Source organism: Telopea speciosissima, chromosome 11 (assembly GCF_018873765.1).
Source record: "Telopea speciosissima isolate NSW1024214 ecotype Mountain lineage chromosome 11, Tspe_v1, whole genome shotgun sequence".
In the NCBI taxonomy this organism is placed as follows: domain Eukaryota; kingdom Viridiplantae; phylum Streptophyta; class Magnoliopsida; order Proteales; family Proteaceae; genus Telopea; species Telopea speciosissima.
Genome location: NC_057926.1, coordinates 52,077,363 through 52,105,297, shown reverse-complemented (window position 1 = coordinate 52,105,297; position 27,935 = coordinate 52,077,363). Strand labels below are relative to the sequence as shown.

The 27,935-nt window shown below is 37.7% G+C and overlaps 2 protein-coding genes across 2 annotated transcripts; one reads left to right on the top strand and one right to left on the bottom strand.

Moving 5' to 3' along the window:
• The first annotated feature begins 541 nt into the window (after window positions 1-541).
• Window positions 542-16,437, top strand: LOC122646027 (protein VAC14 homolog). The gene is made up of 19 exons (XM_043839484.1): window positions 542-865; window positions 983-1,096; window positions 1,254-1,319; window positions 3,505-3,594; window positions 3,970-4,089; window positions 4,172-4,200; window positions 4,324-4,466; window positions 4,564-4,658; window positions 4,915-5,001; window positions 5,211-5,318; window positions 5,427-5,518; window positions 5,748-5,829; window positions 6,692-6,757; window positions 8,599-8,714; window positions 8,849-9,131; window positions 9,216-9,344; window positions 14,718-14,786; window positions 15,445-15,741; window positions 15,925-16,437. Exons 1-19 carry the CDS (start codon window positions 776-778, stop codon window positions 16,018-16,020), a joined length of 2,172 nt encoding a protein of 723 aa, XP_043695419.1. The 5' UTR covers window positions 542-775; the 3' UTR covers window positions 16,021-16,437.
• A 2,997-nt stretch (window positions 16,438-19,434) lies between these two features.
• LOC122646575 (ankyrin repeat-containing protein At2g01680-like) lies at window positions 19,435-27,654 on the bottom strand. The gene is made up of 3 exons (XM_043840152.1): window positions 27,157-27,654; window positions 25,185-25,594; window positions 19,435-20,563 (listed from the first exon to the last, which is right to left on the bottom strand). Exons 1-3 carry the CDS (start codon window positions 27,464-27,466, stop codon window positions 19,691-19,693), a joined length of 1,593 nt encoding a protein of 530 aa, XP_043696087.1. The 5' UTR covers window positions 27,467-27,654; the 3' UTR covers window positions 19,435-19,690.
• Window positions 27,655-27,935: the final 281 nt, after the last annotated feature.

The window sequence follows — 27,935 nt, the reverse complement described above, 5'->3', positions numbered from 1 at the left end:
AACTGGAAAACCCTAAAATTGACCAGTAGATGTTAGGGATTATTGATCAATTGGGATCAGTTCGATCTGGATTGGCCCGAATAGGTCAATCAGAGTTTGTACACCCGGTTCAATAACAGGGGCTAGTGGTCCAATGTTGGTTCAAAAGTATGCCTCATAGAAGGGTATTTTTGTCATTTGAGCCCACAAGGGCGGGAAGCAGAGGCGAATTTCCTCCCGAAATTTGGAAATCAGAACCCCCCGAAGAGATTCAAAACGTATCACGCAAGCTGCCGGTTATGTCCAACGACTTATGAGGTTCAAGCGAAAAGGTTTAAGGAAGGGCATATTCGTCATTTAAAACAAAAGCTAGTGGCATTTTCCGTAAATACGAACCAGTCCAAGACTCCTGTCTCCTGAGATTAAACGCGGTGGCCGAGACGACCAACGGTTAACGCAGGGACGGTGAGAAGCCAAAGCAGAGAGACTGAGAGAAGAGAAGGAACTCAGGAAGGAAGAAATCATAAAACAATCCAAAAAAACTGAAGCTCTTCACGATAAATAGAGAGACAAAGAGAGGGAAGGGAAGAGTGAATTAGGGTTTTTGGGGTTTTCGCTTCAGTTTCTTTCGATCTGGTGTTCAGTCATTGCGATCTGTCTTTCAGAACTCAGTTTGGAGGACGTTGATTGTAGTCATTGTTTTCCGATCTGGTGTGAGAACTTTTTCAAATGTTCCGATTCGAAGAAGAGAAGATTCGAAAACGAAGTTGAGTTTCAGGAAAGAATTTGGGGCGTCATGGCGGACCCTCTGTCGGTAATTTCAGCTTCTGTCCTTCGGAACCTTGCGGACAAACTTTATGAGAAGCGCAAGATTGCTGCCCTGGAGGTTTTTGTTTACTCATCCTACAATTTTGTTTAGTTCTGTTTGTTTTGAATCTCTTAGGGTTTTGATTGGTCTGGAGTTCATGAATTGATGTGTCTAAACTTGAAATGAATGCTTCAGGTCGAAGGGATTGTGAAGCAACTTGCAGCTGCCGGAGATCATGACAAAATATCTGCTGTGATCAATCTTTTGACCACAGAGTTCACGTACTCGCCACAGGCGAACCACCGCAAGGTTAGTGGATGGAGATGTTCACTTAGCTTATCTGCAACGTACCTTCTTCTTGTTTGGTTTGGCTTACAATTTTATTTTTCATAAACCAAACTTCAACCATAATAATCTCTACAAATTTGGATTTGCTCGCGACATCCCCCCCCCCCCCCCTCTCCAGGGAGGTTTAATAGGACTTGCTGCTGCAACGGTTGGTTTGACAACTGAAGCCGCTCAGCATCTGGAGGTAAGGAATTTCGGAGCACTATCTAGTCTATTGGCCAGAAACATCTCCGGTAGTTACGTCACACTCATTTTGCGTTTCTCTACTATTTCAACTATGGTTTCTGTGAAGAAGTTCAAAATGGTTCTTTTAACTGACTGTATAGCTAACATTAGTCTTAATCTCTGATACAAGCGTCAAACACATTACCCAGGGAGATTGCCCCGTGCTGACACATCATGTAACTATTGAATATGGTCTTGCAGTATCAGTATTTCATTTAGAAGTGTCAGAATTTAATTTACAATTATTCCCTTGACTACCTGAGAACAGTGTTTGTGTGACTGCACCCACACTGTTGGGAAGAGACATAGTGATGACCGCTAACCAAAAGATCATTTGGAATGGTTGAGTTTTTTAGAACACATGTATGGTGTTGCTCTCAAGATCTCCTTATATATGACAGGGAATGGGGTTTCCTATCAGCGTGCAAAGCTTAACCCAAATATTTGGGCCTGCTTATGGGGCCTAAGATTTTGCACCAATTTCATTGCTAACACCTAACTTTCTATATCCTAATTTTTTTTTTCTCATAATTTTCTCAGTTAAGTTGTAATTTCTATTAAAAATAAATGTCTTCTGAGTATTCTTCTGTTCCAGAACACATTTAATTCTTCCCATAGAAGTAGAACAAGTTAGTCAACCAGGATGAGGTTGGAGTGCTCATAGTGGAATGACCTTTCTGTAATCAACACCAATACCTGAACAAGTGTAACCTCCCCAGCCTCAAATGAAGGGTTTATTAGAAGGAAAATATGACTGTCTAACTCTACCACCAAGTACCTGGAATTGGTTACAACAATTCTGTTCCCCCAGTCCACTTTATTTAAGTCTACATCTGCTGTTGATTGAAGCATTAATATCTTTTATCATCCCATTGATCCACAATCTGTCTGCTTTTCACTGGTACTTTTAGTTCAGATCCAATTTCTACCATATCAGTCATCATCGGTGCAGTCGTTTGTTATTCTGTTCTTGACAGCCATGAACCATGTCAAAGTTGTTCACTTGCATGAAACATACACCCTTTTTTTCGGAAGGGGGGGGGGAGGAGTGTTCAAAAAACCGAATTACTTAATAATTTCATGAAAGATTGGCCCCTTGTAAATAAAGATCTTTGACATTAGTAATTGTTTATTGGGAAAAGGCTGGGCACACTGCCAGGGTGTCCAGCATCATCCTCTCTCCTCCCCCTTTGGAAAAGACTCCCTTGCCCTCCTGTGCCCAGCCCTATGATTGGTGCATGCTGCTAGCGCACTGAAAGTTGGCTGCATACCCAACCTTCTCCCTTGTTTTTTTTTTTAATGAGGGGTTTACCCCAAAGAGGACAACATCGTGGCTTGGTGTGGGGCTGTGGCGTTACATGAACATTAGCGATTTTACAACTTGGTAGATTAACCTCTACTATAGGGTCAGGTTTATAGCTATTCAGAAAGGGGTAAAAGAAGAAAAACGGACTTCCTCCTGAAACTCCACGAATTAAATTAAGATGGTAATTAGTAATGGGGATTGACTTGGAAGAGAACCATGTGGTCATCAACATGGTTTGGGTGTGTGGTGATGTTTTTTTGGATCGTATTCTCGTGTACTATTAGTCCTATAATCTGTTCTTTGCTTTTGATTTTTCAATAAACACTCAGTTATTTATAACAAAATATGAAATCCTTGTAGACTTTAGTACCCTTCCCTTACATCCTACGTTCTTTGGTATCTGAACTCAGGTTGTGCTTTATCGTTATATTTTTTTATTTGATGAATTGCTTTGTTGTGGTTATTGCTTTCCTGATTGGTGAGAAAGGTTTATCAGCCGGAAAAGGAAAAATTAGAAGTACAATTTGAGGGTACATACTGGTCCAAAGAACTTAGTCTTTGGTATCTAGAAGATATGGGCAAGTTTAGTCATGTATCTTGAGGATTTGTGATAAATTACAACAATCAACATGTCTTACTGCCCTTATTGTTGTTGGCCTTTGTGATGATATCCATGATAACAAACAAGACAATGTTACCATGTTTGACAATCTTTTGTTCTTAGAGTTTTTGAGTTGTTTAATTATGCCAGATCTTGGCCTTTATTTATTTATTTACTTTTTTCACTTTTTCTAGATATTGTTTTTATATTTATAGTCTTTTGGATTTTAAATAACAGCAAATTGTACCACCTGTGCTCAATTCCTTTTCTGACCAAGATAGCCGGGTTCGCTATTATGCTTGTGAAGCTTTGTATAATATTGCAAAGGTGAGAATGGATTACTACTTTTGTCTCTTTTCTTCTCCTTCCTCTCTCTAAGGGCATACCCAGTGCACGAGGCTTCCGCCACTGCGGTGTCTGGGGAGGGTCATAATGTATGCAGCCTTACCTCTACTTTCACAGAGAGGCTGTTTCCATTTTGCCAAAAAAAAGAAAGAAAAGGAGAGGCTGTTTCCAGACTCGAACCCGTGACCACTTGGTCACAATGGATCAACTTTTACTGTTGCACCAAGGCCCGCCCTGTCCTCCCTCTCTCTCACTTTTTCTTTATATTTTTTATGGTTCCATTTTCCATTTATTTTGTTAGTTAGACATCATCAATATTATTCTGGCTGAATCCCATTCTCGATAGCTGCTGTGCAGGTTGTAAGAGGTGATTTCATTGTGTTCTTTAATCAGATCTTTGATGCATTATGTAAGCTGTCAGCTGACTCAGATGCCAATGTGCAAAGTGCTGCTCATCTTTTAGATCGGCTTGTCAAGGTAAACCCAAGCTCTCTGTGGTCAGATTTTGGTTGCTAATATTTTGGATGTAAAGTTTAATAATTTATCTTTTGATGAGCAGGATATTGTAACTGAAAGTGATCAATTCAGGTATGCAGTCTCCTATTGAAGTAGCGGTAATTTGATATTAGATGTCAAAAAATCTTCACATTCTACTTTTGAAGGAATTTGGTTGTATGACCTTATTCTATGATTGTGTGTGATTTTTCTCAGCATTGAAGAATTTATACCATTGCTAAGGGAGCGTATGAATGTCTTAAATCCTTATGTCCGCCAATTTTTGGTAGGATGGATCACTGTATTGGATAGTGTTCCAGAGATTGATATGCTTGGCTTTCTTCCAGATTTTCTTGATGGTAAATATTCATTGAAATTCATAGAACTTCCTTAAGCAAGTTATGGTTTTGTTGTTGGTAATTAAATGCTAGCTCAGGGCACTTGTCAAAATTTCAGGTTTGTTCAACATGTTGAGCGATTCTAGCCATGAAATACGGCAACAAGCAGATTCAGCACTTTCTGAATTTCTTCAAGAGATCAAGAATTCTCCAGTAAGAGTTGTGCTAAAGTAGCTGGTGCAAATCTTTTTACTTGTATTAATCAGTTTTATCTAGTTACCTGGGCACACTTACCTATCTCTCGGCAGACTGGTAGCGGGTTTCAGTTTTTATTTTTTATTTTTTGCTTTTAGTTTAGGGATTTGTAGGATGGACATATTTTAGTTTAAACCTTGGTGGAAAATGAAAATTGATTAGTTGATGTTTCCTTTGTCATCAATTTCCTGATTTGAGAAGTGCTACTTCTAAGTCTGTAGATTATGGTCGTATGGCCGAAATATTGGTACAAAGGGCAGCTTCTCCGGATGAATTTACTCGGCTGACAGCTGTCACATGGGTAAGGAGATTGACTCGTTAGATCAGGAAATTTGTTTAGCTGTTTGGTGTTGTAGCTTTCCTTTAATTTGTGCTAATATAAATTCTTTTCTGCTTGATCTTTTGTTGTTAGAGAATAGAGTCATTTTTCTTATGCTAGGTATTTGTTAGACTCAGATGAGAGGTTGTAATCATTCTGAACATCATTTTCAATACATCTTGATCATGCAGATAAATGAATTTGTAAAACTTGGGGGAGACCAGCTTGTTCCTTACTATGCTGATATTTTAGGAGCCATTTTGCCCTGCATTGCTGATAAAGAGGAGAAAATTAGAGTGGTAATTGATTTTTCTTTTGTTACCTAGCGTAATGATTTTGTGTATTCTATCTAATAATGGACTATCAAGCTTCTTTCATGGCTGAAATTTCAATGGTCTGTCAAATAGGTTGCTCGTGAAACCAACGATGAGCTTCGTGCTATTAGGTCTGATCCAGCTGAGGGATTTGATATTGGAGCCATCCTTTCCATTGCAAGGAGGTGCAGTTTTTGTCACCTGGGAAAACAGCTAGGTTTTAAAGGTTACTGATGCCTCTGTATCTACGGGTTTATAAAGTTCTTGTGCTCCTAGAAGAGCTACAAGAGAATTCCACGCAAGGGTTCCATGTTTCATATGATAATTTAATTAATTGACAATGTTCATCCTAAAACTTATTTGCCCTATATAAAGTGATTGGTGATGATTGTTGAATCTTCTATCTTTTATCAGGCACTTATCTAGTGAATGGGAGGCCACTCGAATTGAGGCATTGCATTGGATTGCAACACTCTTAGCCAGACACCGTTCTGAGGTAATCCATGGATGTTTCGTCTAATATTAAGCATTCATTGATATTTACCGATATTTGATGCCTCCTGATATCGTCTAGTTTTGCGGAGATAGTTTAATGTCTTTTCTGCTGCTAGTATTCTTGTGAGAATATAGTGTTTTCTGGTAATTTCTTTTTTTGTTATTTTGGAAAAGAACGGGAGACTGATTCTTTGTATAGCATTTCCCCCCCTACTTGGCAGCTTCTCCTTGCTGAGCATGAATCTTTTGGTAGTACAAATCCTTTCTGTTTTCCCCAAGGGAAACATGTATTTGCATGGGATGCTAGCCTATTTCCCTTTTTTTCTTCTAACTTTTACTCGGGGGGGGGGGGGGGAGAGGGAATTGATATTATTGATTTTCTCTCTATGGGGGTTATGTAGTAGACTCTCGAACCTGTTAAGAAACTACTTTAATGGGATGTTTAATTATTTACCGCTCCGTCCATCCACTTTGTGCCAACTCTATCTTTCCTGCTGCTAACAAATCCTTTCTGTTTTCCCCAAGGGAAAATGGGCATAAGTATTTGCATGGGATGCTAGCCTATTTCCCCTTTTTTTTCTTCTAACTTTTACTCCCGGGGGGGAGGGGGGAGAGGGAATCGATATTCTTGATTTTCTCTCTATGGAGTTATGCAGTAGACTCTCAAACCTGTTAAGAAACTACTTTAATGGGATGTTTAATTCTTTACTGCTCTGTCCATCCACTTTCTGCCAACTCTATCTTTCCTGCTGCTAATAAATTCTATTCCGCATCATGGGGTTGTCCCCTTTTGGTTTTGTTTTCAAGCTTGGAACTTATTTTTGTTTGGGAGTTGTTTTATTTCTGTGGTTTCATTGAAACAGGTTTTGTCTTTCTTGGATGACATATTTGACACCCTTCTTAGAACGTTATCAGATCCTTCTGATGAGGTAATCTCTTTTTGGTTCTCTTCTTTCTTGTATGCATCATTACATCAAATTGCTTTCTATTATTTATTATAAAGACTAGAGCTTTAAGTAATTGGCATATGGTGAAACAATTATCATTTTTTACTATGTTGAAATTCACTTTCTTGATCATCTAAAAACATATGCCTGTATAATTGTATCATAGGCCTGCTTTTGAACCCTTCACAACTTTTGCCAGAAATAAACCATCTCCTTGGTAGCAAAAGCCTAATTTCTTAAAAGCTAGATTCGATCCTCAAGGAGGATTTGCAGTATAGGATCTCAGCAATAGAGAATAATAGGGATTAACAGAGAATCAACTGTGTAGATCAGATTAGAAGGATTATGGGGGAAAATTTGGAACTTGAAATAGAAAAGATCAGAAGGACCTGAAACTCAGGTTGAATACTCATTTCAATGGGTACTATTAGCCTTGCAAAAGATCTCAGAGATCTGAGAGCAGGTAGGTGGTGTGACGGCTATTCCTAGTGGCACTTGGAAAACAGGGCAGGTAGCAGCAATTGAAGGGGATTATAAGCAGTCAAACTAAAATTCCAGGATAGAATTCAATAGAAAATATGAATGGAAACTGAGCTATGCAATTTGAATGATTTCTGATCTGTAACAAGAGAGATGTAGCCACTGCAAGCTTGTGGAGGATAAGAATGCTGACCTGAGAATGGAAGAAACAAGATAAAAAAATAGAAGAGAGATATAGAACAGGAATCTGCCTGCCAGACACCCTTGGAATCCACCAAATTAGGGTGTCATACTCTCCTATGGTAAACCAGTTAAAAAAACTGGACTTTATTAGAATTAGAAATCGTGGGTTTGTCCTAAAGCCTTATATCTATTTGTAGAGTTAACACAGGATACAATCAAACCCTGATTTGGAATTCCCAAGATTGACCTGAAACTGAGACTGGAACTAGACTGAATGCACCTGCTGCCATCTGTAGAATAATCCTAATCCAACTTGGACTCCTTAGAAACAATAATAAACTGAACAGGAAAAGTACAAACTAATACGTAGTAATTGTAGGACAGCAAATAGGATTGAAATAACAAAAATACAAAAAAAAAATTTCAAAACTAACCTACGACCATACTGTTGACCAGGCTCCTAATGACAAAAGGAGATCCATACTCATCTGTACTGTTATTAGCAGCCACATCACTTGTATTCATGGATGTTGCACGAGATTATTGTCTATTCTATCATGGTTTCATTGCAAACGGTAATAATGCTCTCATTCTTATCTGCTTGTTCCATTTTTTTCTGTTCTAAACTTGCTCAATTAATTTTGTTGTAGTGATGGTTTTGCATCTAAATGTTGGTGGTTAATGGATAATTGGAAATTTGGAGGGAAAATAGTTTATAAAGAATTAGTCTAGCTTGGTATTGATAATGGTTGAATTTACTCAAATCTTCATCGAGACATTGACTCAGGCTTTGTCGTTTTTTTTTGGTTTATGAAAATAATACCATAAACTCCAAATAGAATTATCCAGTTCTCCGCTTTCTTCACGTTGAAGTATCCTTATTTGCAACTTCTCCAACTAACTACACCTTCATGTGCCAATGTGAACCTTGCTTGCTGAGATGGTGCAATGAATTAATATAAATTGTTCTTATTTCTCTGGCTGTTATTTTTATCTTTTCTGCAATTGATCCGTATTTGGTTTAAACTGGTGCATGAGCATTGTTACTATCAAGCTCTTGCTCTTGTATTTCCTTGTTTATGAAATTTCAGTTGTGACAATATTCACCATCCGTTTCTTAAAATCCATCCAAAAATGCTTCCATTCTTTTCTATCCACAGGTAGTGCTCCTGGTACTTGAGGTCCATGCATGTATAGCGAGAGATGCTCCACATTTCCGACATCTTGTTGTTTTCCTAGTACATAACTTCCGGGTTGATCACTCACTTCTTGAGAAGTGAGTTTTTTTCTTTCATATCTGCATTTCTTTTTTGATATTTTAGATTCCATCTTTATAAACTCCTGGTTTAAAATCAAATGAGTAATGCATCTTGGTATTTTCAATGAAAATTTCATGTGTGTTTTTTCCAGGCGTGGTGCTCTAATAATCCGCCGACTTTGTGTGCTTTTGGATGCCGAACGTGTTTACCGGGAACTTTCGGCTATCCTTGAAGGAGAAGCAGGCTTGGATTTTGCATCTGTGATGGTTCAGGCTCTGAATTTGATTTTACTTACATCATCTGAATTATCTGACCTGAGACATCTCTTAAAACAGTCTCTAGTGAATCCTGCCGGGAAGGACTTATTTGTCTCATTGTATTCTTCTTGGTGCCATTCACCAATGGCAACAATGAGTCTTTGCTTATTAGCTCAGGTACATATTTTGTTGTGGTTCAAGTTCCATCTTGCATTGGGTATCATTTATGCTGCTCTTAATTCATGTAGTCTTTGTTGACAGGCATACGAGCATGCAAGTTCTGTCATTCAGTCTCTGGGGGAGGAAGATATCAATGTCAAATTTCTAGTCCAGCTGGACAAATTAATTCGCTTGCTGGAGACGCCAATATTTGCTTATCTCAGATTGCAGGTCTGTTGCCTCTCTGTAGTTTATCTTGTTTCAACACAGAAATTTAGTTCATTATACCTCTGACTGACGAGTTGAAACCTTTAGTGAAGTGAGTTCCTCTTTTTGTTAGCTGAGTTCAAGAGGAACCTTCTTCATCTGAAGGTCAACATTGGGACGGGCTGGGGAACAGCTGACGAGTCCCCTAAGGTTCTGTCTGCGTCATACGAAATATTGTAAAACGAACCCGGTAACCATACTTACCTGGAAAAAATGGGACCCTTGCCGCCTTTTATGGGAAAATTGCTCCCTCTTTCGTTGTGTTTCGTCTTCCTCTTTAAATATTAAAAAAATATAAAAAATTAAAAATATAATCTTTTTTATTTATTTATAAGAAAGAAACTATAAATTCAAAATATAGCGAGGCCTTGTGTTCCGGCTCGAAGCCTCAAATTCCTTTCCTCTAAGCAACGCGAGGCAGCTTGTAAAAGCTGTTGACGGTTGGGAGGGTGAACGACTCAGGGCAGCAGCTCGTAGACCACCCGAAAAAGAATATTTATTATTCGATCCATATCCTGATATAAGAAGTCCAATAGGAGCAGTACTTGAAATGGCAATCCATAAAAAACCACCTATATTGAGATCGGTTAGAACAAGACGATAGCTTTGCCCCAGTTGTGTGTCTCCATATACGTTCTCACAAGTTAGTAGAATTGACCTTCATATGCTTGTTTGGAGAACGGGGGCCGGGGGGGTGTTCAACAAAGGAGAACACATGGAAACGTTTGCATTTCAAGATGCTGATGCTCTGAGGGTTTGATTTAGGGGTCTTGGATAATACTTAGTGGAGTATTATTGACCATTGTAACATTTTTTTCCTAATTCTAGCAAGGACATTCTATTTTAGAATTTTTGGCAGCAACGGAACAACATTTAAGGTCATTGCAAAAAATTCTGCCTTCCAACTATATTAATTACTGATTAGTGGGGCTTATTCAATTTGACTTTGTCTGTTATGTTCACCTTGAAGGTGAAATTCAGAATTAGTATAACCAAGGAAGAATTTAGCATTACGGCGTACCAGTATGATTGTCAGTTCCCGATGGATGCTGATTCTATTGGAGATAGTGATTTATCAATGATGGAACGCAATGGAAAATATAACTTTGATGCATTTGTAAGAACTCATTTTAACATAGCAATTAGAGAATTTTTGAATGTATATTTTAGTGGCGGACTTGTAATTAGGGCTTTCAAGTAGCTCTGCTAGCTTGGCTTGCCTTTAGCTGAGCCTTACTTCAGTTTCCACTTTCCAGCTTCTAAGCCATTCCTCGACAGAGATAGGGTCGGTTTGCATGTTAGGGTGTTGTATTATGTTTGTAATACATAACATTGTAAATCTTAGTACACTTTTTGCCTGATACTAATTCCAGGCTTAATAGTTGATTTCCCTTAATCTTAATGATTTTAGGTTATAGTATGGATATGTCTGCTTGCAAATTTGGGGCCTAAATAGGGCCATTATTACAAAATAGTGGGACAAGCTGAGCCTGAGCTAAGTCAATTTTGAGGAAACCCTAATCTGATAAGCCTGAGTCAAGCTACACAAAGATCCCGCTTATTGGTAACTTTGGACAGAATTAGCTGTCAAGCATGCCAGAGTGAGTGGGGTTACTCTATGATAAGAATATTAAGTTCATTATAGAAAAAGGTATCGTGATCTAAAAATGCATGGTGTTAGGCTTTGCATGAACTTTGCAATTACGGTATCAGGCCATTTCAGACTGTTGACTGCAAATAGCCAACAATTAGATCTTAGGTCAACACCTCTCATGAGTTCAACCAGTTGAGTGGTGAATGGACATTTGGGGTTCAAATGGTTGGATTGTTTTCACTGTTTAGACTATTGAAATTATACAAAATAATTGGTAATGGGTGGGTGGGAGTTTTACTCATGACTTCTCATATCCAAAGCAACCAACTTATACCTGAGACTTGGCTTTGCGGGTTTATAAAACGATATCTTTCTTTCTTCTGTCATTTACTGTGTCATGGTCCTGATTGTTTGGATATCTGAGTGCTCAGCATAGTGATCTAGCCTCTGGCTTCTTTGTGAAACATTTGACAATGTACTTAATTTCTTTGAAGTTGGTCCATGTAGAAAGGGACATTAAGATCTCTTCTTTGAAAGATTTTTTTTTCCCGGTCATCGAATATAATTCACAAAAAGCTTTTGATTTGCTCTCTAGTGGATCTTTTTTTGGGGTTGGGTAATTCAGTTCAAAAGAACAAAAAGGCAATCAACAAACCAGACCATCTCTCTAGTGGATCTTTTTTAGTTGTGTTTCTAGAAGATTGGATTGGTGCCCTACATTCCAGCCCCTAGTTTCTATTTTGTTAAAGTTTTGAAGAATACTTCAGTTGTAAGGATTTTCCTCATAAATAGGAGTTTCTATTTTGCTTATTTCAATGAAGTTAAAAGAGTTTTCCTACCATAAATAGGAGTTTCCTATTTTGCTTATTTTTCATTGTTTCTCAAGTTTTATTCAGAAGTTAAAGGAAAGAAGACAGGAAGAAGAAATCAAGAGGAAGAAGACAGGAAGAAGAAATCAAGAAGAAATCGAAAGAAATTGAAGAGGAAAGAAGAAATCAAGAGGAAGAAGAAATCAAGACAGGAAGAAGAAATCAAGAGGGAAAGAGAGTCAGGAAGAAGAAATCAAAGAGGGTCGCCATGGCGTAGGTAGCCATGCAGCCCTCTCCAGCGCCAGGACGCCATGGCGTCGCGCCATGGCGACGCCATGACAACTATGATCACACTACCCCAATGACTTGAGAAACAATTTAGCCTCGAGCTTGTTTGAGTTCAGTGAGAGACAGAGCATGATTCTGTGGGACTCAGAAATCAGAACTGCTCTACTATAGAATCATAGATGCAATAGGGAAACCTTCGTGGATGCCAAGGCTGGAGTTAGTGGGATTCCTTATCCACAGTTAGGTGAGAGGCCTAACATATCCTTCTTTTTCCCTTCTTCCTCTTCAAGGTCAAATCTACCCCTTTCCTATAACTTGTTTATATCAGTTTCCTTCTTTAATTCTGTTTACTCTTTTATTTACTGTTTCTGTCCATTAACATCTGTTGTCTTCTTCTCAGTTTCAGATCCTATCCTAGGGTTGGAACTTGGAATAGCCACCAAACTATTTCGTCGATCTTATGGTTAGCAGTTCTTTGTTTTCATCTAAGTCCAGCAACTACACCATCTTTGCCTTTGGTTTCTAAAGTTTGTTACTAGTTTCAATTTCCATCTGTTTTTGCTATTTTGTTTTCCTGTAGCTACTAATCCCATTCTTAATTTCTATTGAGATAGATTCCAGTTATCATTCTCCTTGCAGCTACTAATCCCTGTTGTTTCTAATTCTGGAATTTTGTTTTCAGCCACTTTGCTATTTTAGTGAATCGATGATATTTCTTAATCTGGAAATTGTAATAATCTGCAATTTTGAGGAACCATTCCTTGTATTCATTAGGACAATCTACCAAAGCAGGAGCCAGATCAAAGCCCTCTACACCATGTTGCTGGTTTTTTCTTTTAAGGATTATTGTTGACCTGCTATTGTAAAATGACAAGAAAAAAATGCCACTCATATTTCATGATGCTTTTTAATAGTACAGTTGGGGGGAGGGGAAACAGAGGAAAAACCCTCTAATAAAATCCTGTTTTAGTAAATTATTTCATGAATTATGTTCTTCATGAGCTCCATCTAGGTTGGTCTGTTGGTATGTGAGAAGTGAATAGGATTCAAGAACAACTGCCCAACTCCTAGGGTAATTCTTTAATGTGACCACTTGGTCAGTAATCACCCTGGACTACTCACATGATATGTTTTGGCCCTTGGATTGGTCATTCCTTCAGTTAATGCTATCCCCACTATTTTAGTCAGTAATAAACCACCTGATTGGGTCTTTAGGATCCTATTTGATTAAAGGGATTTTCTCATACCCCTTAAGGTGTCAGATTATTTATAACCTTATTTTTTTGTCCTCTTATTTTAACACAGTTTTTTTATTTTAGTAAGGGTAAAACATGTCTTTTTACATTTGTACTCAAAAAGCGTGTAGGATAATTACAACTCTTGAAATGACATAATGGTAATTCATTTCCAAATAATTTTGAAAACCTTCTTTTACCCATGACTTAAGAACTATTGGGAATAAGACGAGAGGCAATCTGAAGAAGGTTACATGTTCTAAATGCACCTATAGAGGTGTTATCAGACAATTCTTTATTAAGTATTATCTTAGGTGCATAGGATCATGCATACTGTAATGCAGTTGTGGTGCAATATTAGGGCCTGTTTTGATAGTACTTAGTTATGTGCTTTTGTTTTTAATGTTTTATCTGTAATGAGCTCAATTATGAGGCCCAAATTTTAGGTCCATTGGGGTGCATGAAATTAGTATTTTATTTAGATAGTATTTGTAGTGGGTCATCTTGTTGGATAAAATTTATACTATTTGTGGGACCCAGTTGGAGGAGATAAGGTTAGTTCTGATTTAGCTTAGGACTCTTTTGGGAAGTCTCTTTGTTTTTTATTATTTAATATTTTAGTTGTTTTAGGACACTCGAAATTAGCATGCGGCTAAGGAATTAGATTTAATTTTAATTTTGTTTTGTTTTGTTTTCAGTTCTATTTAATAAGTTGTATTGGGCATAGTCCTCCCAACGATTGAACAAATGGAATAGAGTTAATTTGGCTGTGAAATTGAGGTTGTTGCCTCCTTCCTCTCTCCACGACTAGGGGCTTTCTTTCTTCTCTCTTTTCTTTCACCCATAATCTGTTCTTCCCCTCTCTTTTTCTCCTTATCTTCCATTGATCTAACCTACCACCAGCAGATCCTCCGATTGATCTGCTTCATACTACTACTTAAACAAATCCACCATCTTAGTTTTCGAGAAGGAAGCTGGATCCCTAATGTTTAAATTTGATTGCTAATGTTCTTGTGTAGTATTAGGTACTTTTTTTTGGCACCAAGTATAGTACATAACATGTAAGGAATGACGATCAAGATGTCATGTGTCTTCTGAAGTAACTGACTACTGAGTTCCAGGATTTAAATGTTGTTTTAGATGAATAAGTTGTGTTATTTAGCTTTTCCCCTTGATGGACTCATAATAGGACCAAAGTTCCTCCTGAACCAGTGTAGATTTCTTTAGTTTAAAATAGTCTAACTTTTTAAGTAATCAATTGAAATTGGTCATGCTGCTTGTCCTGTGGTACCTATATGAATTATTTTTTAAACTATGGTCTCAGGAAATGCTTATTGAATTCCATTGCTCATTTATCTTCTCCCTGAAATTCAGATTTTCTTTTTGTTAACTGATTTTGTGGATGTTTCAGCTTCTTGAACCTGGAAGATACATATGGTTGTTGAAAGCATTGTATGGTCTCCTGATGTTGTTACCTCAGGCAAGTCTGAAGAGCTCTTTCTTCTCTTCCCCCCCTCTGCTTTTTTTTTATTTATTTTAATTCAATTGTTTTCCTTTTTGTAATTAACCAACTCTCTATTGTTAATTTGAGGCGTGGAATGCTAGGGCTGGGAGATGTTAATTCATCCTCAGACTAACATTTGTAGGACTGCCACTCTCTCCCTCTTTCGTGCGCCTTGAAACTAACTTAGACTTGTGAGTTTTCAAGTACAAGCACAACTTGTTTTTATGAGATTTGTTGAAACGAATCAAATAGATAAGGTTCCTAATTTTTTGGATAAATTTGGAAACCTCCCCCCCCCCCCCCCCCAACCCCCGCCCCTGCCCCCTTTCTTGGATTTGATCTGATTTTATATGTACACAAAAACTGTCAGATCCCATTGCAAAGCTTTGCTGAAATTCTGATCAATTGGTTCTTAGTGATTTTAATAATGAGATCCAATTGTAATTTCTAAGATTTTAGAAAGGCTTATAATTTTCATAGTACATGTAAAACTGTTGACAGTATAAATTCTGATCCAAAAATTTTAATCACATCTGTTGGTGTTACTGTAATACTTGCTTACACCTCTCTCCCCAAACAAAAAATTTAAATAAATAAATAAAAATAATAATGGTGATAATTTCATCCAATGCAGCAAAGTTCGGCCTTCAAAATATTGCGGACTCGACTGAGGACTGTACCTTCTTACTCCTTTAGTGGTGATCAATTCAAGCGAACATCATCAGGGAACCCAAACCAGATATTACATCAGATGCCAAGTGGATCACAAATCATGGAGGATGGTGACAAAAACCAGGATACGGGAAATGCACATAATGGGATCAACTTTGCTCCACTGCTGCAACAGTTTGAGCATATGCAGCACCAACATCGCATGCGTGTAAAATCGCAGATGCAATACCGGAATTCCACTTCGTCTACCTTATCACAGGTTTGTTGGAATCTTGCACTGCCACAACTTAACATGCTACTAAACTGCTTCGTGATCTGCATAGTCTCTATTGATGCCATTTTCTTTATGTCTGCTTTTTGTTCTTCTCTGACAAAGAATTTTTCAAGGTAACCTGTATTTGGATTTTTTGGGGCCCTCAGATTTTGACAAATTAATGTGCAGGAGGTGCAAAGACCAGAAGAATCACGCCGGCCTTCACCTGTTCCAGAAGTGAGCCGTCCTCCTTCAAGATCATCATGGAGAGGCCCAGGACAGTAGGACAGCTACAACATTGACAATGTTGCTTTTCCTTGGCTCTGATCAGGCTACTATTCCACTGATCTCAGTGTTTCTGAGGTGTATGTTAATCAGATACCATGTTTTGTGAGCTGTGAATGAGATGTAGTGTAATTGTAAAATTGTATATCATAGTAGTTTGTTGTGTTTGGTTTCTGGAGGGTTGGGGTGGTGGGAATTGGGTTAGATTGAGAGCTTGGACACTTCCCAAGCTATTATTCTGTGTTTGCAAAATGGGGCATGCTCATGTGGTTTTTATTATTTTTTTCATTGAAGACCATATGAGCAGGAGAGGGAAAATTTGAAATTTAGGGTATGCACAGTTACTGAAAATCTGAGAAAAATAATTCAAGGAATTATGTATATTGTTGTCTTTTGCAAATATTCACAAGTAATCATCATTTTTTTTTTTTGGTTGCTGTTCATTTCCTACATTTTTTTCAATTAAGAAAAGAGAGCAAAACATAGATAGCATATCCTTATACTAAATTCTCCACCGTTTCTCCCTTGACTGAAACTTCGATCCAGACATGTCTGGTCATTCATTTGACATATCCTGCTATTTTCATGTGAGCCAGTATTGGCAACACTGAAAAACTCTCAGTTCGAAAACCAGGTTTTGGCTCATCATAAATCACTAAGACAAATATTAGGTCCAACTTTGTTAATGAATTACCACAAAAAAAAAAAAAAAAAAAAAAAATTTATCAAGTATTGCTTGGATCATCATGAGTAGGTGAAGTCTATAATAATCCACGGACCAAGTTTCCTTCAGCCACGATTCATTGTGAAGGTTTAGCTGTACGTAGGAGGGTATTTTGGAAAACATACTAAAACCCTATAGGGGTTTGTGAATCCTAGGATGGTATGATGAATACACTGTGAAGGAAAGCTTTTTTCTTAGTCCATCATGCCTTGGAAGGATTTTATCATTTTAATCTCATTTTGCATATCCTTTAGGCTATGGTTGGTTGCAAGTAAAATTGAAGGCTTTGTTTGGTTGCAAGGGAAACTGAAGGGAAGGGAAGGGAAAATTTCAAACCTAATAAATAAACATTTGTAATTATTAACCATGTTACCAACTCCAATTCATTCCATATTTGGTTACTAAATTTTCTTTTATTTTGCATCTAAATCCTTGAATCTGAAAGTAATTTCTCGATTTCGGACACTGATGGATGTCATGTCTTTCATGTGTCGAGCTCTCAGCCTAAACTGCTAGACACTGCAAGATTAGGGCACTGCAGAGGATTTTTTTTTTCTTCCTGTTCTTAATAGCCTCTACTTCCACGACCAAGGCGACTATTAATTTGTCATTAGATCCATATAAAGCTTTCCTTGTTTTCCTAAACTTCCAAGGCTCAATCACAACTTTATGACATCAGATCTGTTTTATTTGATCTTGGCTTTGTTTTATTCGTTCCCCTGTTTAAAATGCCTTTGAAAGAAACGAGTCAAAAGGACCTTGTTAATCCACGTTCAACTACTGATTTTGAAAAAAATTTCATAATGAAAAGACGATCTCTGGGCCTTCACAAATGAAGTCAGATGCAGCAGTATTGTTGAGCAGATAGAAGCCAAGAAAGATTAGTGGAAGCAAAAAAACCACCAGTTCCAGGACTGCAGCACCAAGAAAACCTGTGTCAATTGGTGGTGAGCAAGATGGGAAATCATGGACATTGGATCTGACTCTTTTTTTCTTCTGGCTAAAGACTGGAACTAAATTGGACCCTTGGATTTGTTGTTGCTGGAACTACATCATAAAGCCTCAGTATATGTATCTATAAGTCTTCATCTTGTCTGTTCTTTCCATTTGCCAGACAATACTCTATTACATTATATATTGCTTGAAAAGATGTACTGGTAAATTTCACAACCTTGTTTCACTTTCAATATTTTCAGATGATTTATTATTTCTCAAGTTTAGCAGAAAATGCACAAAAAACCCAAGCAATGATTAAAAGTAGAAACACTTGTTGACTAGAAAGGATGCTAGGTGTGTCTGGGAGGAGGGGGTGAGAAACAAGAACTCAAACCAACTGAACATGCTGCTACATTTCAAGCTTTTAATATCAGCAGAATAACAAAACCATTCGCACCATTGCAAAGAGAGTTGAGATCATACAAGTGCACCCTTAGACTTGCTTTCATCCCTGTTCAACTCAGAGAAGTAATAGAATTGAAGCCAAATTAATGATGACTTGAATGTAAGAAAGGATATATATATATAGTAAAATTAAGATGATTCTCTGTTTGTACTTTGTACAAAACATTCTCTGTTTAATCAAGAATCATAACTGCACTTTCAGCTCCCATGAAACCTCTTTGATATAATCAGTGCATCAAATTGCCCATGAATTTAACAAGACTTCTGGGTTGGGGAGCTGGATCATCTTCAATGCATAGAACATTTGCTAAAAAAGTAGTGATTGGGTCCCCCCTAGTTCGCGTCTTTAATACAGCTCTACTGGTTGGAGGTCTACAAGCCAAGCTGAATTAAGCAAAGTAGATATGGTTCAATTCAAGAACCAAATAATGCAACATGTTCTTCCGGTCGAGCAATCTCTCCCATGCCATGCCCAAGTCCTTAATATAGAAAGGGTAAATTACATGACACCCCCTGTACCTTACACTAGACTCAACTCATCCCCTCTTAGTTTAAACACTTCCGTCTCCTTCTACAGTAACCGTTGTTAACTTGAAACAATTCAAAAAATGAAAGGACAATTTTAATATAGTAGCCTCAGTCATTGTCTTAAAAGCTAGATACTTCCCCCAATGGGATATTTTCTACCCTGAATTTCCGTCCAACTCGAGCTTATTTATTTGGACCCAGCTTCTCTTTATTCATGGTAAAAAAGGATCTCTTCATCTAGAGGATCTGACCCTTTGATAGAGCTGGAGAAAGAGTATTTTGGATCTTGAACAATAGGGGACGGAAGTCAATGATGACATTTCCGATCATACCATCAAATCACCATGGGTAAAGAGATTCTTTTTTCACCTATGGTGAAAAAAAAAAACTAAATTAGTTTGTAAAGTATTCAAATTTTATCTTGCATAGGCATTCAAAAATGGGAATCCGATCCGGGAAATGGCTGATCCATGTAATGATTCTAGTATTCAGTCTTTGTGAGGCTGCATTATTTCTGTACGGTCTTCAATAGGTTGAGGCATGAACAACCTCACATGAAAAATTGACTATAGCCTTCTTTTAGCTGGAGATCTTGATTATGGAATATATGGATTTAGTCTCACTCTTACGCTCATTAAGAACATGCCTTGGTTCAGTGAAACTGCAGGCTAATTTTCCCAGTTGGGAAGGTTGTGATAAACTGAAGTTCAGTGATTCAGTTTAAAACAAGACAAAGTACTTAAGAACAATGACAGTAGAGAGCTGCAGAATCATTCTAAAATTATTGCTTGCATCTATATAAATCTACATATTGTTCCCATAAATACACATGATTGGAACCCTTTCCACAAAAAAGAAAGAATCCCTTCCATTAACCAGAAAAAAAAAACATAACAGCATTCAGTGGTGGTTAGGACTCGAACCACTAGTGGCAAAGCTACTGCAACTGAATTCCAAAACTAGCTTTATTTACAACTTAACCGATTTCTTACATGCTTTACACCTCCGAATACGTAGTTACAAAGCGTAGATCTTCTCATGATCTGAGTCAGCATCGGGATCTGAATAGCCAGAGTGTCGAGACCATGAAAAGGATTTGCTACCACCAGCCCTCCTAATGCGCCTTTGAGAATCATCCCCAAATGTTTTGAAATGTTGTCGGAAAACAAAGTAGCACATGCTAGCAAGAGTCCCAACAAGGATTGGTGTACCCAATACTGTTATAGTAATAGCCATCCATGAACTGCCTTTTCCCACAACCACAAAAGCTAATGACAGAAAAGACCCACATGTGCTAATGCAAGCTGCCCACATTAATTTGTTCACCACTGAAACAACCTGTTTCTGAGCCCTGGTATCCCAGGCAATCAAAGTGATCTGAACCACAACAACAGCTAAAGATATGAACAGAGATGTAGCATTCAAAAGGCAGAACACACGAAACCCAACCAAATCAGCAATATTAGCTTCTCCAACATTTTGCCCATCCTGAAAATATTGACCAGGTAAGTTAAATATAGCCATGAAAGCAATGGAGGCAAACAGAACAGCAACGACTGTCACAGAATTGGTGGTGTTCTGGACGGCTTCTCTGTGCAATTTCTGCAGCTCCTTTTTAATCCCAGACACTCTTCTGCTGGTTTTTGCATTCTGTAGGAGTTGTGTTTGCACCTCATGCTTTATGTCACTTACAGTTCTTTTCAACTCCATTGCCTCATCCACTTGGCCTACATGCCTAGCCTGTTTGGCACCAGCTTCTGTAAGAGCTTCCCCAATTTCAAAGGCAGGTTCTCCGTATGGGAGTTTCTCTGCCAAGTCCATCGCTGTTTCTTTCTGACTATTAATAGCATTGACCTCTACGGAAGCATATCTGAGTAGAAGGATCACTATCTGAAGGAAAAGAGAATACCAAAATAAGAATATGATGAAAAACAGAAAGATATATGAGTTCCACGACGTTATTCAAGATCTAGTAAATTAATAGTTGGAATCTTTAGGTTTTCAGAACACAGTTTATAAATAAAGGAATCAGATCTTAAAACTGATGGAATTCATTTTTTGATGTAACAAAACAAAACATATGGTGAACAAAAAACACAAAAAGTTTATGAGTAACAAACAAGTTGGATCTGATTTTCCTTCATAATGTCTATCTATCTTGCAAAAGAAACTGCATCAATAGAAGAAAACAATGAACCAACTGACTCCTGTTACAAAGTTCTATAACATTAATCAAGATCCACTAAATTAATAGTTGGAATCTTTAGGTTTTCAGAACACCGTTTATACATAAAGAAATCGTATCTTAAAACTGATGGAATTCATTTCTTTATTTTACAAAACAAAACATACAGTGAACAAATAAAACAAAAAGCTTTATGAGTAACAAACAAGTTGGATCTGATTTTCCTTCATAATGTCTTTCTATCTTGCAAATAAACTGCATCAATAGAAGAAAACAATGAAACAACTGACTCCTTTTACAAAGGAAAGTCCAACACAACCAAAAGAAATAAAAAATTAATTCTAGAATCATAAAATTTTCATGCCTAAGAATCAACTTGACGGTACTGAACTGGTCCTAAATTCCTTCATACAAGGATGGAGATGCATCATTTGAACAATTAAGAAGAACAAAGCAGAAAACGATTTGCTTTCTTCCAAGTCTAAATAGAACATTTTTTTGTCCAAATATATGCTATTTAGAGAAGCAATTCAGTCGGCTGGTTGGGTCAATTGGGTGGTCAACTGAAGCTCAACCAGAAGAATGAAATTGTCAACTCATAATGCGACAAACATAAGGATAAGATCAAAATGCTCAAACCAGAAACCAACTTCAGTTTTGACTCGAGATGTCATACGTTGGATCAAGCAGGCTAGGTCAGGTAGACATGTGTTACATGAGGCTAGGTTTGGATGTATATTATACAAGCTACAATAACCTTGAGTTAGGCTTATGAATTGAACTCCAGAAACCTCAAACACAAAGCAATGCTCCAAAAAACAAGCTAAACATTTGTGCTGTTCATCTACTCTCATTCATATATTTAGAGCCTAATACTTGTCAACTAGAACATTCCTGGGCTCAGATTGGATGGCCTGACCGAAGCCAAACTGAGGTCTTACAATGACAGCTCAACCAAACTACCGTATGGGTACAGTCAAAAAGGTTCACATTGGAACTAACTGAAGTTGCACCCTAAGAAAAATATATCAAAAAAAGCTTTTCAAATCCTTGCAAATCCATCCAGTGGAGGAGGTCCAAGAATCTGAAGAAACAAAGACCAGAGTTGAATGAGAGTGCACAGGGAATTGTGCACTTTCCCCACATGGAATCACAGGAAATTATGTCATTGTTTTCATTTCTTCATTTTTAAAGCCTGGTCCTGTGGGGACTATATTGTTAGTTTTCTTTTCGAAATCAAACAGTCAAGTCCTGGTAGGAGTAGGTGCACCCAAATGTTGAATAGTTATTTTTCCTCCTATTTTCTTTTAATACACATCATGTTCTTATTCTTAGTCCTAGAAGATAAGGTAGAAAATATCTACAAGTTAGGGGGCGCTTATTAATTCAGTTTTTGGGCTTTTGAATAAGAGAAAATTGACTTTCCTGCAGTAAGTACCTAGTAATAAGACATGGCCTTTCTGATTAAGTTTTATTCTGCTGCTGTTTTTTGCTTCTTTCTGTTCCTGTTCATCATATTAAAACATTCCAGGTTGCAGTTTTCCTCCTTAATTGACTACCAGGTTAGTATCATACATTCTATAGCTCTGTCAAGAGATCTACTCGTCTTTTAAAAATTCTGGGTGTTTATTTTTGCTTAGTCAGTTTATTAACAGAATTTTGATCCTTTTCTTCTAATCAAGAAATCTTTCAGACGTTGTTTAAACTGCTGTTTAGATATCATCGTTCTTTATAGCAAGTTTGCAATTGATTTAAGTATATTATTTTTCTTCACAATCAATTCTTTTATTTAATCAAGATACCTAATACTCCTATTTTCGAGTTAAAATGAATTTCTCTCAACCAGTTCTCTTTAGTACCATAAACTTTCACGAGATCCAGACTTGATTTGTTGGTATAATACTGTTATTTCTCTCCCTGAACCTTACATGTCATATTTAATCATTTCAAGTTTCTCTATGTATTTTGATTTTAAAAAGAAAATGGATGCGATATTGAGACTTTTAACTGTCCCACTGAAGCCATCTGACAACCATGCTTGCGTTCGTTACATAAATGCCCCTCTAGTTCTTGTCCAACTGTTCAAAGGCTTAGTAGCACTTATCCTACATCTGTTATAATTCACTACCCTAGCTCTAATTTCTTCCATTCTGAAATCCTTTTTTTTTTTTTTTTTATGAAAGAAGAAAGCTATATACTATTCAATAGGTTCCTATGCAAGAAGAAAGTGATGTGGTGCTAATAGGCAAAGACAGGATTTGATCCAGGCTCTGGGCTAATAACCACTGATTTTACCACCAAAGCATGAGGGCTCTAAGTTCTTTGCTTTTCACCCCTAAGCTGGTTAGCAGCCCAGACAACATAAATGTTACTTTTAGCCCTAAAACTTGCAGGAATAAGGTTATGTGAAATTCTCTCATCAAGAAGATATATTTTTGCTCTTAATGTGCTAATATTCCTGCAGAGTGATTCCTGATACGGGTAAATATTACCCACCTACCAGCGGGTAACCTGTGGCGTGGTATACATGTCCAGTACTCCCCTTGGTTCACCAGTTAATTAAAGTCCCCAGTAATGTTGGCATTCTTCTTCTTCCTCGCAGAGCAGTTCCACCATATCCGGACTCTCTCTTCAGACTCACCATGATAATCTCCTACCATATCAGATTCCTGCAAGGATTCGGTTTCCTTGAGGAGGATGCTTTCTAATATTGGACTCTCAACACCGACTTCTGGAGAAGCAAGGGAATCATTCTCTATAAATATGAAGGTTAGCACCCAGGTAAGGGGATCTACTCATTTGCACTGTTACTCTGCAAATTCATATTCGTTGCTTGGAGAACTGACTTAAGCATCAAAGAGTCCCCCCCGGAGTCCGCTCCAGTGCTCTCTTATGCCCTTTGCTTCCTAGTCTTGCAGGAGCCTTCATCCATATCAGCTTGGTCAGTTTTGTACGGCAACAATTCCTTACCACCATAAACACATTTCTGTGCTCCTTTAATTACTTTTCTTTTGGTTTTGTTCCAAAATAGAAAAAGCGCACCCAGTCATAGAAAGAGACCACAAGGAAGCATTAAATCAACACAACAAAGTTACAGATTCCAAGTTTACAAGAACCCCTAATGAAAACCCAATCACAAAACGATAGTCCCTTGCATCCCAAACTCTAAATCCCAATATAATTTTGAGTGTTCCTCTACAAGATATTTGCCTCTTGAATGAGCATTTTTCCTAAGGGAGAGAGTAGGATGTGTAACATGTCCCTGAACAAGGGTTTGCACAACTGACAATAGGGTTGTTCCTCCCCCCACCTCCAATAATGCTTGGCTGAGCAAAGCACAATTTATCATAATATTGAAAAGAAGTACTTGAAGTAATGTGATACAGATCTATATGCCAGAGCTTCAGCGTACCATGAGCATAGGTACTATCTTAAATACATTATTTCCTACTGCCCCTAATGTACACTAATCTTGAACCAGAAAAATCCAGCAAGGACTAGTACGACAGGATCGCAGAACAGAGAATCTGATGAACAGCAGTAGAAAAATATCAGTCGGTTGTAGAAAGATCAGAACTAGAAGAAGAAGAACAGAAGAGAAGCAAACAGCCAGGAGAGGAGCCTTCAGCCACATATCAGAGCTCAACAGCTCAAAAACTTTTGAAAAAAAAAACTACAATTTTTATTATCAAATCATCTCTAACTGATGGTTGGGGGGGGGGTTACACATGTATTACCTTTTAATTTTCTTAATCTGACTTATAAAAGGATTTCTTGACTTAATAGACCCAAAACAGAACTCTTAAAAACTTTTAAATATCCTAATCTAACTCAAACACTTAATTTAATTACTAATTCTCTGTACTAACTTCACCCCCACTTTATAGGCTTATGATTAAGATCCAATGCAACAAATACCCCCAAACTAGTATCCCAAAGCCCATAGAACCAATACATGGCCCCAAATAAATTCTTCCTTGGCCCAGTTGGGGCAGTCTTGATTGCATCAGCCCCATACCCCCCCCCCCCCCAAACAAAATAAAAAATAAAAAATTACATGCACATAAAGATAAATTCTTTGACAAATAGAAGAGAGTGTTCTTCAAAAACGGAAAATAGTACAGATTGCTATGACAGTGATCAACAAATGCTTGCGAATTAACTTGTCATGAAATTCATGAATAACAAAAAAGGTGGCAAGAAAATTCCTGCAATATGTCAAAGTGAATACAAATTCTAATTACGTTAAAATTGTCAAATTAAAAAATAGAAATGATTGATAATGACAAAAATTTCTCCCACAATAGGTCAAAATTTGAGAAATACCTGTGGACGGCATTTCCTTGTGGCTACATGTAGAGCTGTATTTCCCTTCTTATCGCGTGCATTAAGTATTGAAAGATCAGCAGTTAATAAATCTTCTACTATAGAAGGATCCTGGCCTTTTACAGCCATGTGAAGCGCAGTCTGGCCCTTCTTGTCTTTAATAGAAACAATTCCGGGATCTCTGTCTATGAGAGCTTTTACAATTCGGTGAAGGCCATATCTAACAGCATTGTGAAGCGCAGTTTTCCCATTTTTTCTCACAATCCTAACTGTGCTTTCATCAGTGTCTAATATGGCATTCACAACTTCCAAGTGGTCCTGGCGAGCAGCTGAATAAAGAGGGCTGGTGTTTGTGGCATCACATGACTTGCAAAGTTCAGGCCACCTGCTCAAAAGCTCTTTCACGACCCCTGAACACAAAGAGAAACACTGTTTAAATGCTTTATTACCTCAGATATAACTAAATAATCAAATTTCACAGAAATTAGCAAGCATTCTTGTTATCTCTTCTCATAACAGTGCATTTGCTGACCTTAGAAAATCACTATCACATTGAAGTCCAAATTCCTACAATACCTAATGAATTCTATTTTTCCACATCACTGAAAAGGAAGCCTTTTTTTTTTTTTGTAAGGAAGAGTTGTACTCATTTTGATGTCTCATGTGGCATAGTAGAAAGTACACTCCGGGGTTTTCTTGAGAATAATGGAGTCAAGGATTTACATGAAATCACAGAACTCCTTTATCTGATGTTGGTTAGTAGTTACCATTTTCAAATATCTCTATGCAGGCTATATAGAACAGACCCCAGCCAGTTTCTGCGACTAATTGTTCAAGGTTTCCTCAATGCAATTGAACATTTAAGCTCCAGACAGTGTGCCAGATCCCTGTGATTGTTCGGGAAACAAAGAGAAGATGTGTATGAATGAGATATCCAGAAACAAGAAGGAAAGCGATTGAATAGAAGAACTCCTGAGCATTTGGTGATCTCAGTTGTCCATATCAACGGTACCGGCGACTCATTATTTTGATGAATCATTTATTTGGAGTCAGAAGAACTGGTTTGATCCTCTTATTTCTTGTTTTGAAAACAGTTCAAAGACAGGGAAAGGAAAACTATTCTTCTTGATTGGAAAGGCTTTTCAATAATTACCAATTCCAAGGATGTTACCCTCGACCACCAAATACTGCTCTTGCCATATGTTTTTCGGTGAAGCGGTTCTCGGCTATATCTATCCCAATTAACTATCTATTGAATTGTTGCAATGGATGTTTGATCCCAAAAAGAAACCCAGGACAATCCAACCATCTTCTGTGTAGACAAAATGGCTCAGTGATATTGAAGATTGTAGGACTAAAATCCATATTGAAAAGTGATGCGCGGCAAGAAACTATCTGAATGGGCCATATAATCCATCACAGAGTTTAAAGTTGAGATTTTTTCTAGTAGTAGACCTTTAAATAGCAGCTGTCACATGTTTAAGGGCTTCAAACTCATCTTTGAAGGACACACCCGACCCTAAAAGATACATATCTAGATTCCGTAGGGTTGGAATTGATTCACCCTACTTTTTAATTGGAAATGGGAGAAGTCCAGAGATTTGGGAATGGGTGGGGAGGAGGGGGGGGGATAGTCTGTACTAAATATTTTGGTACATGACAACAATAATTTCCCACTAACCCAGCTGTATTGGTTTTTGAAGTACTCATTAATGTATTCAAGATTGCTTTACTGATACCCATTTATTGTACAAGTGTATGCTTGCAAGAACGTTTAATTCGTAAAACAAAAATCAAGAATTTTGATGATGCAATAGATCAGCAAAGAGATCAATTTTAAGTCTCTGAACATACCAAATAAAACGTAAAATTTCCCAAAACGAGCGAAAAAAAAGCAAAACCCATCATTAATTCAATAACAACAGAACCAAGGAGAGATACTTGGAAATGGAAAGCTGAGAGGCTAGCATACCTAAGTTCCCACGCGAAGCAGCGACATGAAATGCATCCATATCCGACTTAGCTCTGATCATCGCGATCTGAAGGTCACAGAAATTCACCAAGTACTTGAAGACCTCTTCTAGATTGTTTTCAGCGGCGATATACAGAGGTGTTTCACCGACATCGTTCTGCAACGCCATTAAGGCAGTAACTGAAGCTCGATCTTCTCCTTCAACCTCATTGGATCTTTCAAGAGTAAGCTTCAGGGAATCGATGTCGCCTGATCGGACGACGGAGAAGAAGGATTGATGAGAGATTAGTCGAAGAATTTTGGGCTCCATTAATGGTGAAATCTAAGGATTGGATAGGGCTAACGCGTTAGCTTATGGCTTCTGCTCTGCCTCTACCTCTCTTTCTCTCTATTGGGTTTTAGTTTGACTTCCGAGAGGAGAAGAAGGAGCCAAATTTGGTAATGGGTCTCTGTGTTTGTCGCCTTCCTCGTTAATTTGAAGGCCATGAAAGCAACTGGTGAGATAAACAGGGATTCCTCAACTCTGAAACACAGAAACTGTTCCTTATTAATTTTTTTTATCTATAACGGAATTAACGGGCAAACGGTGACCGTTAGCTCACCGCTAAGATGATAAATAATTTTTACGCTATAAAGATAACGGCAGTTACAACTATTGTAAAGGTTGATAACGGCGTCACATTAACCGCCGTTAAAAAAACAGCGACAGTGAGACACAGTGACAGAGTAAAAAAACATATGCAGCATTAAAAATCATATGGGTATTAATTATTTTTCCT